The sequence below is a fragment of the Giraffa tippelskirchi genome, chromosome 10, assembly GCF_054371585.1.
Source record: "Giraffa tippelskirchi isolate mGirTip1 chromosome 10, T2T-mGirTip1v1.2.pri, whole genome shotgun sequence".
Classification (NCBI taxonomy): Eukaryota; Metazoa; Chordata; class Mammalia; order Artiodactyla; family Giraffidae; genus Giraffa; species Giraffa tippelskirchi.
This window is the reverse complement of record NC_137284.1, coordinates 78948826-78963507: the sequence shown is the minus strand read 5'-3', so window position 1 is coordinate 78963507 and position 14682 is coordinate 78948826. Positions and strand designations below refer to the sequence as shown.

General features: G+C 46.6%; 1 protein-coding gene across 6 annotated transcripts in view; it reads left to right on the top strand.

Annotated features, from left to right (window-relative positions):
• The first annotated feature begins 876 nt into the window (after positions 1 to 876).
• The window catches only part of IGF2BP3 (insulin like growth factor 2 mRNA binding protein 3), a 147072-nt gene continuing 133266 nt past the window's right edge, over positions 877 to 14682 (top strand). For 3 of the 6 annotated variants that reach the window (XM_081536450.1, XM_081536449.1, XM_081536446.1), the window contains exons 1-3: positions 3770 to 4094; positions 5038 to 5230; positions 6398 to 6458. In XM_081536450.1, coding sequence (XP_081392576.1) covers positions 5056 to 5230; positions 6398 to 6458 — 236 coding nt within the window. In that variant the 5' untranslated portion in view covers positions 3770 to 4094; positions 5038 to 5055. Of the gene's footprint in view, positions 983 to 3769; positions 4095 to 4683; positions 5231 to 6397; positions 6459 to 14682 lie in introns of those variants that run through there. The other 3 variants (XM_081536448.1, XM_081536447.1, XM_081536451.1) reach the window with 3 other exon arrangements.

Here is a 14682-nt window from a genome sequence, read left to right as displayed (position 1 = left end):
AGCTACAGAAATCGCTAATCCTTCAAGGTCGGTCTCAGCTCCTTAGTCTTAGGGAAGCTTTAACGAAAACGTGGTCTCCGTAGAGTTGATTTCACCAGGAATTTTTCGTTTGCTTTTTTTGGAGGGGATTGTTTGGTTTTGTGTAAAACAACGCTGTGGACCACAAAGGGGGTTAGGAAATGAGGGGGCGGAATACGTGGATTTCTCTAGAAGCCCCGGAAAAACTAGGCACCTGGAAACGTACTGTTAATTTAACTAAAAAAGACATATAAATTCTAAAGCGTCGGTGGAGTAGAGCAGGGAAGCGATGTGGCTCCAGTGGCGGAGCAAGGAGCAAATCTACGACCTCCGGACGCTTGGACGCTGGGGGAAGGGAAGGGACTCAGCGGGCACCACGCGGTCAGCCCCAGGGGCGGAATTCACACGCACAACTATTTTTCATTCTTCCTCAGTTATCTCCCTCTTTTCTCCTTGGGGGTTAGGACTGGGCTCACAGTTAAAGGGCAGGAAAAATGAGAGAAGTAAGAGGGGAAGCCAATTTCACCCCTCAACAAGAACAAAACCAATGAGAGGGAGCAAAGGGTTATTTTCGCGCCACAAAAGATGGAAATCCAAGGGCGGCTCGGGGGCCAATGAATGGAAACCAGCAAACTGCTTCGGCGGCGGCAGCCGACGGTGATAGGCTCCCTCCGTCCACCAATCGGGTGAGAGAAGCCCCCTGCCCCCTCCGCAGCCAGGGGCGGCGTCTCTCTCCAAGCCGGCTGCTGTAACTCGGGCTCGGCGAGTCGGTCCCTAGGAGTGCGAAACTCCTCCCCCGAGCCGCGTTTGCGCGCCTAGCGCGCCCCTCTCACCGCCCCGCCCCGCCCCGGCCAGAGGCAGAGGGTTCAGCGACTGCTCCTTGCGATCTTTCTCCGTGGGTACCAAACATCCCCCAGCTCCGATGAGCCCCTCGCATACTGGAAACAGGCCGGAAGTGCGCCAGGTTCGCCCCGGCGGGCAAGGGAAGTGCTCAGGTCTGCTAGTTCGGCGAGGGGGACACAGGCTCCCTTGCCTGGGCCCCCACGTCTAACGCGTCCATGCGGCTCCGCGCGCAGGGACCGAATCCGAGACGCAGCCAGAAGGCGCTTGTCCCGCGGCGGGGCTGGGGAGGACGGGTGGTCTAGGGCCTCCGAGGCGAGCAGCGGCCGACGAAGATCTTCCCGAGTGTGAGCTGCAAGGATCCCGCCCAGTTTCTCCCGGCAGAACCGGGGGTGGGGAAAGGAAATATCTCCCAGGGCACCATCTTTTATTTTAAATAAAAATCACTGAAGGCATATTCCGAAGAGAGGGAAGAGCCAGGCTACCGCTAATTATTATGCATCTGGTTTTAACAGATCAGAGTCCAGGAGAGCTGTTCGAAGGAGCAAGAGTATGTTAAAAAAAAAAATCCTTCTATGAGGCCCAGGCGACGCGGCATTACGTGCCCACCCGCCTTGAGGACTTCGGCTCTGGGCTGGTCTCTGAGGAAGCCTGGAGTTAGGGTTAGCAACAAGAATGCCCTTTCCCCCTCCTCTACCTGCTAAGCCGTCGCTCATAACCTGTAGATACAGCAGCGGTAACCGACCTTCTAAACACGGTTTTTCTCCTTTAATATTACACTGACCCATAAGAAACATTTTTATTGCCTTCAGGTCAGGAGATCAGGAAGAGGTGCAGCTGTCCAAAGAGTAAATAGGCTGCAGTTGGGAAGCCTCAACCGCATCAGAGCACATACAATGGGTGGGAGTCCTTCGTGGACTTAACATTTACTAGGAGCTGCTGCTGCTTCAGAAAGAACTTGGAGTAGCCCATACACACGGTTAATTTCTTGTGACACTCATTAAGACTGAAAGTTAGATTAACCTTATAATCATTCTTGAAAATCCACCGAAGATATTTTACACTTGAAATGTCAGTAAAAAAACAATTACCAATGCTCTTTTTACTCAGCCATTGATTATATTGCTGATCCCTCAAATGCATGGAAGAGTCGAAATGGAGTGGGCTATATTTACCTCCTTTTTTGATGGCTGAGCTTATGTAACTCGTGTATGTTTTTAAGGTCCTAGACGGAGTATCCAGTTGTTATAATAATACACAACTTAAGTTCACAAGAGCCCCAGGAACATATTTCATCAAAACTGCACACACTTGTTTTAAATCCCAGCTGTTAGATTTGTTTGATAGTGAAAGACAGGACTAGTATTTATGGAAAATAAACATTTTATCCCATGCTTTAGAAGTAGATATTTTCTTAGGTCTCAGTTTTAGTAAGAGCAAATACAGTCAACAATCCAGAAGGCACCATTCAATTGATTTTTGAAAGTATGCTGAACATAGAAAATTGTTATGAAAAATTACTAAAACTTAAATGACCAACAGACTAGTTTATAAAATTTTAAAAAAAGCAAATATTACTATGTGAATGAAAAGTATATTTCTGTAAATAGCTTTTGATCCCATGCAACAGGTAAATAAAAATTTATAATTTAATATTTACATTTTGAATATGACAATCAATACATGTTTTTTTTCTTTTCTGGAACGAAGGTTCTCTTTTCAAAAATATGAAAAGGAAAAATAAGTAAGCTTTTTAAAAAAGTTATAACCATAAATTTAAAATTTCACCACCTAAATGTTCTTTGAAGATACTGCTCATAATAGTTGTAAACATTGAAGAACATGTTGCACCCTCCATATCATAAAGTAAAAACATTTCACTAAATTAAACATGAATGGAAATATTGTGAAAGTGAGTTTACGTTTAAAAAGTTGGATTTGCTTGGCAGGAAAGAAAAACCTGTTAGAAAGAACAGTTGCATTTAAAATGGATGATCTGACACCTTCCGGTTTCTTAACACAAAATTATAAGTTCTTTTTAAAAGAAAAAATGTAAATGCTCTTTATATCATACAATCATTCCCACATATTGAAAAAATAATTTTCCATTCATCTTTCAGTTGGAAAACATATCTTTAAATGTTTGGGTTTGACCAAAAGAAATGAACTTTATCAATTATCATAATTACTGATGATATAGTGTAAACAGTATTTTCTCTACTACACAATACATTTTTCTAGTAATAAGAGTATTAAGTGATTATAAAGATTAAATTTCCATCCTATTAATATATATAATTGCAGTCATTTTTTAAATATAAGCATTCTTTTCCATGGAATACCTGTTAAAAATATACCAAAAGAATGCTGGTGCAAATGAAGTCTGTTGAGTGGAGGACAAAATCATTAAACGACTCTTGGCGATTTCGAAAAGAAACCCAGCAGTCATTTCCGTGTTCCTCGTCTCCAGTCCTCATTCCGTTGGCCCTGTAAGGCTCCATCGGGCCCAGACCCTCCCCCACCGCCCACCATTGTACTCGTTACAGACAGGGGAAATTATCAATGGTTATAATGGCCAAATGCAGGCAGAAAGGCAGCAGAAAGAGACTCAAGCAATTTTTCAAGTACAAGTTACCACTTAGAGGTAACGCAGAGCGGTGTTCCTGTTTTAAGAGTCCCAAGTTCTCCAACTAAAATTCTTTAAATAAAAGTACCAGCCTACCCCACTCCTCCTCTTCCTCCTCCTCTGGAAACTACAGGAAGAAATGGTTTCCGTTTAAATACCGACTGTTCCCACTTCGACTTTTCTGCTCCGGCCTCCGAGGCCCGGGACGCCCCCATCCCCACGCCAGAAACCTCGGCCCCTGCGCTCCCCTCCCCCACCGGTGGCCAAGCCCGCCCCCGGCCTCATTGATCCCGGAGCCTTTTCTGAATCGTGCAACCAATAGCAAACGCGAAGCCCAAAGCCACCGCGAGCGCAGGCGGAGGCGGAGGAGGTGTCGCCCAGACACCCGCCCAGGACGCCGCGGGCTCCCATCCCCCCACTGGCCTGGCTCAGGGCCGCCCCACTTTGCCGGGGCCCGCGCCAGCAAAGGGTGCACAGGGTGGGGCGCGTCGACCCGCCTCTCCGGCTCCCTCCCACCCACCCCCCGCGCTGTGTTTCCGTCCCCGCCAACCCCTGGAAAGGTGCTCGCGGTTTGCCGAGGTTACACTTCTTCTGTCATCAAAGCCACAAGGCGAGTTCGGAATTGTGACTCTTTGGCTTTGTTTGATTACCTATTTTTAAAAATCGAGTCTTTAAAACTCCGGTAAATAGAGCTGAGGGATTGCCTAGTTAGCACCCCCACTCCAATCACATTAAAAAAAACAAAACAATACTCCTCCCGCCCCCTCTCCCCTCCCGGAGGATCCGCCCCGACCAGATAACCCTTTCTAAACTCGGTGGTGACCATCAGCTCCCCCAGCCGCGCTTCCCTCCGCGCCCCCGGCTGCGGCTCCTTTAGCATTTTCCGCCCCTCTTTCTCCGCCCCTGCGCAGGGTCCTTCGCCCAATCTCGTTACCCCTCCCCCTCTTCCTCCTCTCGCTAGCTCTTTTTTTTTTTTTTCCTGCGAAACCCACTCTAATTGAGGCGCTGGGATTCCTCACGTGAGACGTTGATTTGTAGTTTGAACACGTGGCTCATTCAAAAAGCCGGACACTCGGAGCGGATTTTTTCCGCCTCCTGCGCCTTCCTCCCCTTCTCCCCTCCCTCCTGCCAGTCACCCTTCTGGGTTTTTTTTTTTTTTTTTTTTTTATGGGGAGGCGGCGCTTGCCCTCTCCTAGTGTGATATTTTCACAGTCCGTCGGTCGATGCCAGAGGGTTTGGGGAGGAAAAGACAAAAAGTAGTTTCCCCCCTCCTTCCTCTCCTTTTTCTCGCTAATCCCGCCTCCTCCTCCGAGTTAGGAAGACTCTTGGATGCGTTTGGGTTGTCGCTAGGGTTTTTCTTTTTTCTTTTAATACCTAGAAAAGGGAGAAACAGGAACCCTCGGATCTGATTTTTTTCGCTTCTCGTTCCTGTCCTTGGTTCTTACTGTGTTTGTGTATTTTAACGGCGAGAAGAGGAGGGGAACTCGCCGGATCCATCCATCGCTGTGGGTGGTTTTAATTTTTCGTTTTTTTCTAATTTTTTTTTTTAAAAGCAACAACCACTCTTCACAATGAACAAACTGTATATCGGAAACCTCAGCGAAAACGCCGTCCCCTCGGACCTAGAAAGTGTCTTCAAGGACGCCAAGATCCCGGTGTCGGGACCCTTCCTGGTGAAGACGGGCTACGCGTTCGTGGACTGTCCGGACGACAGCTGGGCCCTCAAGGCCATCGAGGCGCTTTCAGGTGGGCCCCGGGCCGGGCCTGCCGGGGTCGGGCCCGCGGCAGTCCACACCGTGCTGTCCGCACCGGGCCGGGGCCTGGGCGGGTGCGGGCGCGCCTGAGGAGAGCGGCCGAGGCCCGGGCGCCCGCACGCGCGGGTCGGGGCCCTTCCCCCAGCCGGGGCGCCTACCCGGCCCCGCGGCTCCTCTCCCCTGCCCGGATCTGCGGGCGGAGGGCGAGCGCGCTGTCCAGAAAACCCCGGCTCGGGCTCGGAGGGGAGCGGGGGCACCGTGCGGCGCCGGAGACCGGGGCTGGGGGTGCTGGAGCGGGGCGGGGGGCGGGAAGCTCGCCCCGCGCGCCGCCCGGGCCCAGGCGCGTGCTCCAGGCTCCGACACGCCGGGCCTTGGGGGCCGGGAACGAACGCCCGATTCTCGCTCCTTCCTTACCCCCTCTGTGTGTGTGGGGGGGCGGTTTCTGGCGGTGGACTCGCTGCCTCCTCTCCCTCCCCCAGAGCTGGGCGGCGGGAGAACTCCAAAGTGGCCTGGACCCCGCTGCCTAGCGAGGCCGCGGGCTGGTGCCGCGCACGGGCGGCCCTGCGCTCCCCTCGACCCTGAGGGGAGGCGGGCGAGGGCAACCCCCGGGTTCTGGGCTCAACCTTCCCGGGTCCGACGAGCTACAGGGGTAGGTGGGCGCGGGCGACCATGGGTCGCCTGGGAGCGCGTCCCCCGGCGGGACCGGGCTTCGGGCCGCGGCCTCCGGGGCTGGTCGGGCGCGCGCGGGGGAAGGATGCGCTCGGGTCCCGCTCAGAGCCGCGTGCCTTTCGGGGTGGCGGGCGCCGTTCCTCGCGCGTGCTTCCGCTGGTATCCAGCTGAGCCTCTGGACGTTCGCTCTCTCGGCGCCTGCCTGGCGGTCCTCAAGCCTTTCCCGCCACTCACCGCCCGTTCTCGGCGGGCCTGGGCCGGAACCCCCGGGAGAAGGGCCCGAGGAAAGCCCACGCAGCACTTTGCCCCGAGTTTGCCTGCTAGGGTCTCGGGGGACAGGGAGAGTGTTACCGACCTCTGCCCATTGATTCCTTCTTTCCCACCCGCGCGGGGCAGCTTTCTGTCTCGGCCTCGAGCCGCTCGGGGTCTGAGGAGGCCCAGAGAGCCGCTCAACTCGGCCAACTGTCCTGCACCTCTTGTGTGTCCGCAGGTAAAGTGGAACTGCACGGAAAACTCATAGAAGTTGAGCACTCGGTCCCCAAAAGGCAGAGGTGAGCTTGCTTAGCATGTTCTCATTGATTCCCTTCTCGGCCATTGGGAAGAGAGAACACAGCTGAAAACAACTTTTCTACTTATTGGGGTTGCTGTGTGGCTTGGCGTTTCTCGTTTTCTTTTGCATTTGTTTCTGGCAGGTGTGCGTGTGTGTGTGTGTGTGCACACTGCTCTGTAGGAATGGACAGCTCGTCTGTGGCCCTTGCCACCGGGTTGTTTATACTGGTATATAAAGTCGCTTAAGGAAGCTCTTTCGGTTAAATGTTCTCCGGCAGGGTAGGTCAGGTTGGTGCAACAGGAAATCAAGAGTCTCCGAGGGCAGTTTCTGGGCATCCGTGGGAATTGGGAAGCAATGGGTGACCGCTCCACCCCCCCCTCCCTCTCACCCACCTGAAAGCATAGGAGAGGCAAAAGCAGCTGCGGCCGCGCGCGGGTGTGGCGTGCCTTTCCCTTCTCTGTCCCACGGTGGCGGGCAAGAGTCTGGGGGGCCGTTCGCACATCTGAGGGGAGAAGAATTTGCCTTTATCCTGGGAACTCCCGGTGAGGGAACGCCTGGGTTTCTCCTGCCCAAAAGTGCCTTTCAGTTCCTGCAGAGTAAGACGGTTTTCTGCAAACTCGCCTTTGTCTCCCGGCCTCCCCCCACCCTGCTCCTAAATTTAAAAAATATTTTGCTTGTAGATAAACCACCAAGAGATGGAGGAGACTGAAGATTTTTCCTTCCTCAACAAGGGGGGGTTGCACTTTTTGGAATGCATGTGTAGTGTGTCAGTTTACAAAGTGTTTGAAGACTGTTTTAATCCCTGGACTATTTTGGAGAAATGGCTCCTTTCTCCCGAGCAGGCCAGATCCCGGCTCTCTTACTCCGGCTGGAAAGGCCCTGCTTCCTCCCAGGGGGTACTGGGGTTGGCCTGTGCCTTGCTGGCTTCTGCCCAGTGGGGTTAGGGTTCCTGCCTTCCCCCATCCCCCACTCCCAACCCGTGGCCCGGCCGTAAGCTGGAAGTTAATTTAAACTAGAGCAGCCGGAGGGGGAGCAGCATCTGGTTAGGTATTGGTGCGAGTGTGTATGCTAGAGGCCTGAAAAGGTTTGATATGCATTTCCCTGGTGCTTGACGTGGAGAATTGGCTACCCAATAGGTCATCTTAGGCCTGTTTATAAATGGAGTTTTCTTCCAGGTAAATAATTTCCACCAACTGTGTTTTTGTTCATGAGCTTGTGGGATTCTTGTGGGTTTCTCTTCACGTACCATACTTAATTTTCATTAGGACAGTTGGGAAGTGATTTAGTTTTAGCTGGGAATTTTGGTAGTGGTCAAAGTATTTTATATAGCAAAATGGAATTTTAAAAGCTTCTAAAACAATAGAATGTGTACTGAAAACTATCTAAATTGATCTCAGTTTAATATCAATTGAAAAATTAAGGGAGAAGTCATATCTCCTTAAAAACAAATTTAAAGGGGTAGTCTGAATTGTTTCCTTACTGGAAAAAATGTAAGCATATTCTACAAATTCTAACTGGTTTTTGCTTAGCCTCTGTGTCTTATTAATTTTCTTCAAATGTTGAATAAGAAATAGGCAAATAGTTTTGTTGAAGAATTGACATTTTAACATTCAGGAGTTGCTAATTTTAAACTTTAAATGTATTGACCTGCCTGTGAATGCAATTAGTTTGCCTTACTCTCCTGATTTTCCTTCTCTAACCTTGTGTGAGTTTGTTCCTCATGTGTAGGGAATTAAAAACATTATCTGGTAATAGACTGCTTTTATTCTTAAAGGCTTTTGCCCAACCTAAAAACCTACTGAGGAGCAGCCTCTTTGTCATAAAGTAACAAGTAACTATTCAAGAAAGCACATAAAGTAAAATGTTACTAATGGCAGCAAGTGTTAAACTGGAGAAGCTTCCATTGATGAAAAAGGTAGATTAAATTTTCTAGCTTTTTCATTAGTCTTTGAAATGCTCAGGATTTTGAATGGTACAGTGTTACTAGCAAAGTAGGAGTGAATACATTAGAGACAACTTTTTTTTTTAACTGATTTATTAAGCAAGCCATCAAGGAAGCCCTTTGCTTGTATTGAAGTGGTTAAAACCAATAATGGAGCTTGATTTCTCTGCCCAGGGAGATTTGCTGGAAACCTCTATTACAATTTGGATTTAACTGACCCTTGGAATGGTGTTGCAGTTTTCCTTATCTGGACTGTTCTACTGTCTGAATAGGCTTTGGGAGAGAGCAGAGAAGGCACCTTGGTGGTCCACATACCCAACACCTAGAGGATGGTCAGGTGGTACTGATGAGAGTGGCTTGAATGCCGAAGCGCAGTCCTTGTGGTGAGCCTGCTGGACTTCTGGGTGGAGTTCTTTGTGCTTAGCAGTTATTGCATTCCATGCCATCATCATGTGGGCATCCAAGGCAGGCACACCCACATGTGCAATAGTGACCTTTATACCTGCTCTGCAAGGCATGTTGGGAGCCCTGTGCTGAAGAATGCTTATGGCAGCACTCTGAGATGGATGAATGGGCTTGTAGCAGCTAAACAGGGGAGCAGGCCAATGGGTGATGTGATGTGACGCGTGGTAGGCTGGCCAAAATTCTGACGGCAAGCAGAGCTGGGCTGGAAGGGGCATTGCTGAGTTTGGTTCAGACCAAGCTTAGTTCCTGATTACTGAAGTCTCAAGGGAATGTGGAAGGAATGTTGCTTTTCTGCATTCAGATACCCCTCAGTTGGGGGAGATTATAGCTGTGCTTCAGAGTTTGAGATCCTCTGCATCCAGAATGAAGAGAACATTGCATAGAGTACCTGTGATAGTATTGCACTTTTTGTTCCAAAGATGAAAGATACAACACATGAAGACTTGGCTTCACTCTGGAGGTATAAGCTTTAAAAAAAATTTCCCTCCCTACCCCTGGGGGAAAAGGTGGGTGTGAAAATTGTCGTGGCTTTGGAAGACCATAGCTGACTTTGGGTCGGAAGAGTCATTGGTGTCTTGTGGGACCTTGTATGTGCCCCTATATATTTATGTAAATAGCACTGATTTCCTTTTGTTATGTTGTGGGCTGTTGGACATGGGAGAGGGAACAAGAAAGTCGCTGACACTGGGGAACTTAGAGGATGGTGGTTTGTTTTCCGCTACTTTTAAATTATGAAAATTGTCACATTTTCCAACTTTTTCTAGCTTAAACTTCCTCATGCTTTAGCTGTTAACCTTGATTAGAATTCTGTGTAGCCAAAAACATAATTGAATAAAAGAGAAAAAATAGTGGGATATTATAGTTAATATTTTTTCCAGGAAGGATCCGTTAAAATAAACGATGGTGCCTGAGCTCAAGTATCTTTGTTTTTTGCTTCCTTGAAATAATTTTTAAAGAAAGGAAATTAAATGGATAACTTATTTCCATATTAGAATCTTATGTTTAGCATATAAATGGGATAGAGCATGTATAAAAGTTACTGGGGTTTTAAATATATTTTACTTGAAATGGCTACATAAAAGCTAGTGCTGCATTTTATATAAAAGCGGTTAAGTATAGACTGGGATGGTGCCAGAAGTAGCCATGTGTCAGTTAGCCAGGGCATAAGACCCTGGTGTCTCAGGACATTAAAAGCTGTTTTTAATGCTAAATATTTTAACAAGATATGCCCCAAGGTGTTTTAACAGGGATACTCCTGGGCTATCAGTGGTGGTCCAGGTGAATATTGTGAATTAGGGTAATTTCTCACACACGCGTAGACCTAAGGTTCTGAATGTTGTGGCTGGTAAAGGTTATCTTTGCAATGCGGGGTTTAAGATCAGTAATGCATGACTGCTTAGGTGGTTGTAGCCAACGAGATTTTTCTTGATTTCATGTTGTTTTCTCAGTACAGTTTGAGAAAGTTAGAAAGATTTCTTGCTTTTCTTTCTTTTTTAGATTTTTTTTTAAAAAAATGTTGATAAGTAGCTTCTGTCTGTCCGTGATAACAAGGAAGATGTTATGAAAACATGACATGTGCCTGGAGCCAGTAGGAACTGAGAATCTTGGCTTCTGTTTCTGGCTCCTTTCTGATTTGTGGGATGACTTATATTCTCTGTTCATGCCAAACACCATTATAATAAACTAACAAGGGGCATACTTTGTTCAGAGTTTTGCGTTCTGCTTGAAATAAGTGAGTTACCAGCTAAGATTTAAAGGTGTATTTTGGAATTACAGAGAGATGGGCTTTCCCCTGTAAGGAGCTTGCATTTCTTTTCTGTAGTATGGCAGCTTAGTTGCTTTTGCACCTGTACCTCGTTTGGGCAATCAGCATGAGGGAGGGACACGATCTTCACCATACTTTGAAAGGCTTTTGTGAGTCACACCACTGCAGTTCATGTGTTGTTGTAGGTCTGGGATTCCATATTAAAGTGAAGCTGTTGAGCCACCTTGATATATATTTTGAAGCAGCTCCATTTTAACATTCTTTAACAGCATTCAGACAGCAACTATTCTAGCAGTAATCTTGAGAAGTGTGAATTATCCATTCAGGAACGCTGGTAGCTGGTTTGGTCTGGGAGGAAAGAGAGTCTACTATTTTTAGTGGAGGTTCCTTTATCAGCTCTTGATTCTGATTCAGGCTTGTAGAGTCATGAGACAGGAGGTGGCAGTGTGGGAGCAGTGACCAAAGGGTAGAACTGGCATTTTTAGTTAGGATCTCTGCCCCATAACATCTCTGATGTTTACTAGTGGGCTTTGACTGTGGAGTTTTGTTTGGAAGCTGGTTGCAAACATAGTTTTCAGTGCTCTATTAAAACTGTATTTTATCATGGTCTGAAATTGCTGTTTGTTAGGTAGTGGTAAATACACACAGTTATAAATACCAATATAGTATGTGAATTTTGTTGCCCTGAAGGGGAATCTGTAGTACATAAATTATGTGTTTTAGAGAATTATGCCAAGACTATTTAACTTGTTTAAGAAATAGTTTGAAATTATAGAGGTATTATTTGAGGAATCTAGTGTAACTATAAGAACCCGCTTGCCCCAGTGCATGACACACAAGAAATGTGAGTTAGATCCCTGGGTCAGGAAGATCCCCTGGAGAAGGAAATGGCAACTCGCTCCAGTATTCTTGCCTGGAAAATTCCTTGGACAGAGGAGCCTGGTGGGCTGTACAGTCCATGGGGTTGCAAAGAGTTGGACATGAGTGAGCACAGCAGGAAGGCAGGCAGGCAGGCAGTGTAACTCTAAGCTGAAAGAAGCCTGGGTCTGTAGAATATCGGCCATTATCATTTAGTTGTTTAGGACATTGATTCCATTGTGATCATGGTGTTTCAGTTCTCTTATCACAGCACAGTAAACCACCCTGAAAACCGGTGGCTCAAGACAACGGCAACTTACTCTTCTCTATGATCATATGGGTCTGCTAAGTGGTTAGTTCTGTTCCAGTTGATATCATTTTGGGTCATTTACTAAGCTGGGCTAAGTAAGGTCCAAGAAGACTCCACTCACATGTCTGGCCTCTTGGTGCTTGTCCAGGTCATCTTTCACCATATGGTATCTCATTACTCAGTAGTGGCTGGCTACCCCTAGTGAAAGCAGAAGTGGCTGGGCCTTTTGAAGGCTAGGTGCAGAATTCGCACATTATTGCTTTTAATCTCATTCTGTTGATTAAGGCAGGCCATGAGGCCAGCACAGGTTCCAGGAGAATGTGGAAAGAACTTAATGGTAGAGTGGCATGCATGTACAGAGAGGAGGAATTGGTGGTTGCAATCTGTGTAGTTCTTCCACAAGTTGGAGGATCCACAAGCATTCCACGTGCATTTTGGCTTGAAAATGCTTAGAACATAAACTATCTGAAAATTGTATTTAGCCTTAGAAATGGGGAGCAAGTCCACTTTGTAATGTCTTAGCAAGAGAGGATGATGTTAGCTCGGAGGTGATGAATAATGGTCAGTCTGTTTATTTCTAAGAAACAGCTAATAGGATTTACTGATGGGTTAAATGAGGGGTGTTTGAAGAGAGAAGGATGACAAGGTTTGTTGGCCAGAAAATTGGGTGGAAAGGGGGTGCCATTTACCCAAATAGAGGATATTGTGTGACAAGTAGGTTCTTGGGTAGAAGTTAGGAGCTTTACTTTTTGGCATATTATGTTTCTAATTCTTGTTAGACATTGAAATGATGAAGTCGAGTAGATATTAATAGTTGGATATATTGGTCTGGAGCCCAGGAGAAGGTGGAAAGTGCAGGTGAAAAATTAGAGGCTTTGTTAGCTTATGGTATTGAAGTCGTGGAATTGGACAGGGTCATCAAGGAAATAAGCGTGGAACTCTTAAAAAAGAGGGGCCAACAGAGAAGAGTGAAGGAGGCCAGCGATTAGTGGAAGTCAAGCACAGTGAACTGTTTCTAAGAGAGAAGTGAGGAAAGCCTGTGGAGAAGGAGAGTTTAATCCACTGTGTAGAATATCACTGAGCGTGTGTGCTTTAGATGGGTAAGTAAGTGACTGAGGGCGGTGTTAAGGCTCAGCCTTCTGGCTGTGCTGTAAATAAATGGAGAGTGATTTACGAATTTTGGAGCAACCTGAAATATAGCCTCTCTTCCAGAATTCATGTATTAGGCTCTTTTTTCATTTTTAAAAAAATGTTCTGGAAACATCTAGAAGCATATTCTATTTATAAGTTGCTAGAGATGGAAGAGGCGCCTAAGTTTAGTAGACCCTCTTCTTGTTCAGTGGCCAAGACGTTGGTGACAGTTGACCTACCCTCTGGCATCTGTTTTGACACTTTGGGTGACCGTGAGCTCGCGCTTTCTCAAAGACAACCCCTTCTGCTTTCTACTAGTATGCACGTGGTTCCGAAACAGTGCAGACAAAGTCCAGTGCTTCCATGTGCTTGTCTAAATACTTGATTAAAGACAATGTTGGAAACTAATGGTCACAATATTTATGAATATTATGGGCTAGGTTTAAAATATTTCAATCACTTTGTCATTTTAGTGTACTAGAATAAGTAAAACATTCCATGTATTTTATTTATAACATTTAAGTTGTAAGAAATGTAAGAAGCCCTTGAAATACCCTAAATTCCCTCATTTTTGCATATTAAAAAAATCTGGTCCTTGGTAAAAGTGGCCTCCTCCTCAAATTATGAATTCCGTCTTTGGCCACAGAAGTCAGCGAAACAAGGTGATGTGTTAGAGTAGTTGGTTTTGAGACAGGTAACTTGGTCTGAATAACTCTTTTTAAGACTTTCTTTGTCTATGCAAGTCCTTTGATTATAGAATACTACTTTCAGAATGTGTTAAACGCCTACTATTTTAAGCGAGGAAAACTAATAAAAATGAGATAGCACCATAGGATTCCCCCCACCCCAGTGGTATTAGCTATAAGCCCTGGAAGAAGAAGTGACTTGCCCAGGGCACTGATGAGTGGAACCCATTTCCAAACTGTGACTCTACCCTGTCTTCATTCCTCCCGTTTAAAGTCGTCAAATCCTCAAAAAGTAGCTTACACAGCAGGCTGATCATGTTTGCAGTGGCAAGTCAGAGCAGACACTGTTTCTTGGTGTGTCTGAAGAAAAAAGAAATCTTGTTTGGCTTCTTTGAAGGGTTGATTTTATTGTCTTGGAAAAGAAAGGACAGGTACAGGTAGTCTGGAATCTGGGCTTACTACAGAATAAAAATATCTGGACATCCTGTTTTAAGATAGAAAATGAGACTACTTTTTCCTTGAAACTTTTTTTTTTTTTTTAAAGCAGCTTCATGTTAGTATAAATGAATGGCATGGAAGTTGGAGGGGGCCTAAGGAGATAAGAGAGTGAAACAGAGGGCATGAAGATGTGGCTGCTGTGGCTTTATCCCAGGCAGGTGGTTGTGACTCACAGCGTGTGTTGTAGATGACAAAAGGGTGTAGAGGTGTCCTGAGTGGAGTGCATGGTGCCTGGCTGTCCCAGTTTGTCACCAAGTTTAGAAGGATCCTGCCTTGGGGAAAAAAGTCTCTTAAACTTGGAATATTAATGATTAGGAAAGAGTGGGAGGGAGAAGTCGTGCTGCAACCTCTTGGCATGGAGTCCTGATGCCTGCCTCACATGCTCTTGCTGAATAGAAGGGTGCAGCCAGAAGAAGGTCACATCTGAGTTTGAATCCCACCTTTGCTTTCTGAATTCATGATGTTAAATGTCTAAGGATGAGGAAATCAAATCTGGGAGGTTAGTGTGGAAAAGATGCCTTATAGAACCCTGGGGAGGCGTATAGAGCATCAACACAGCATCGCCCGGTT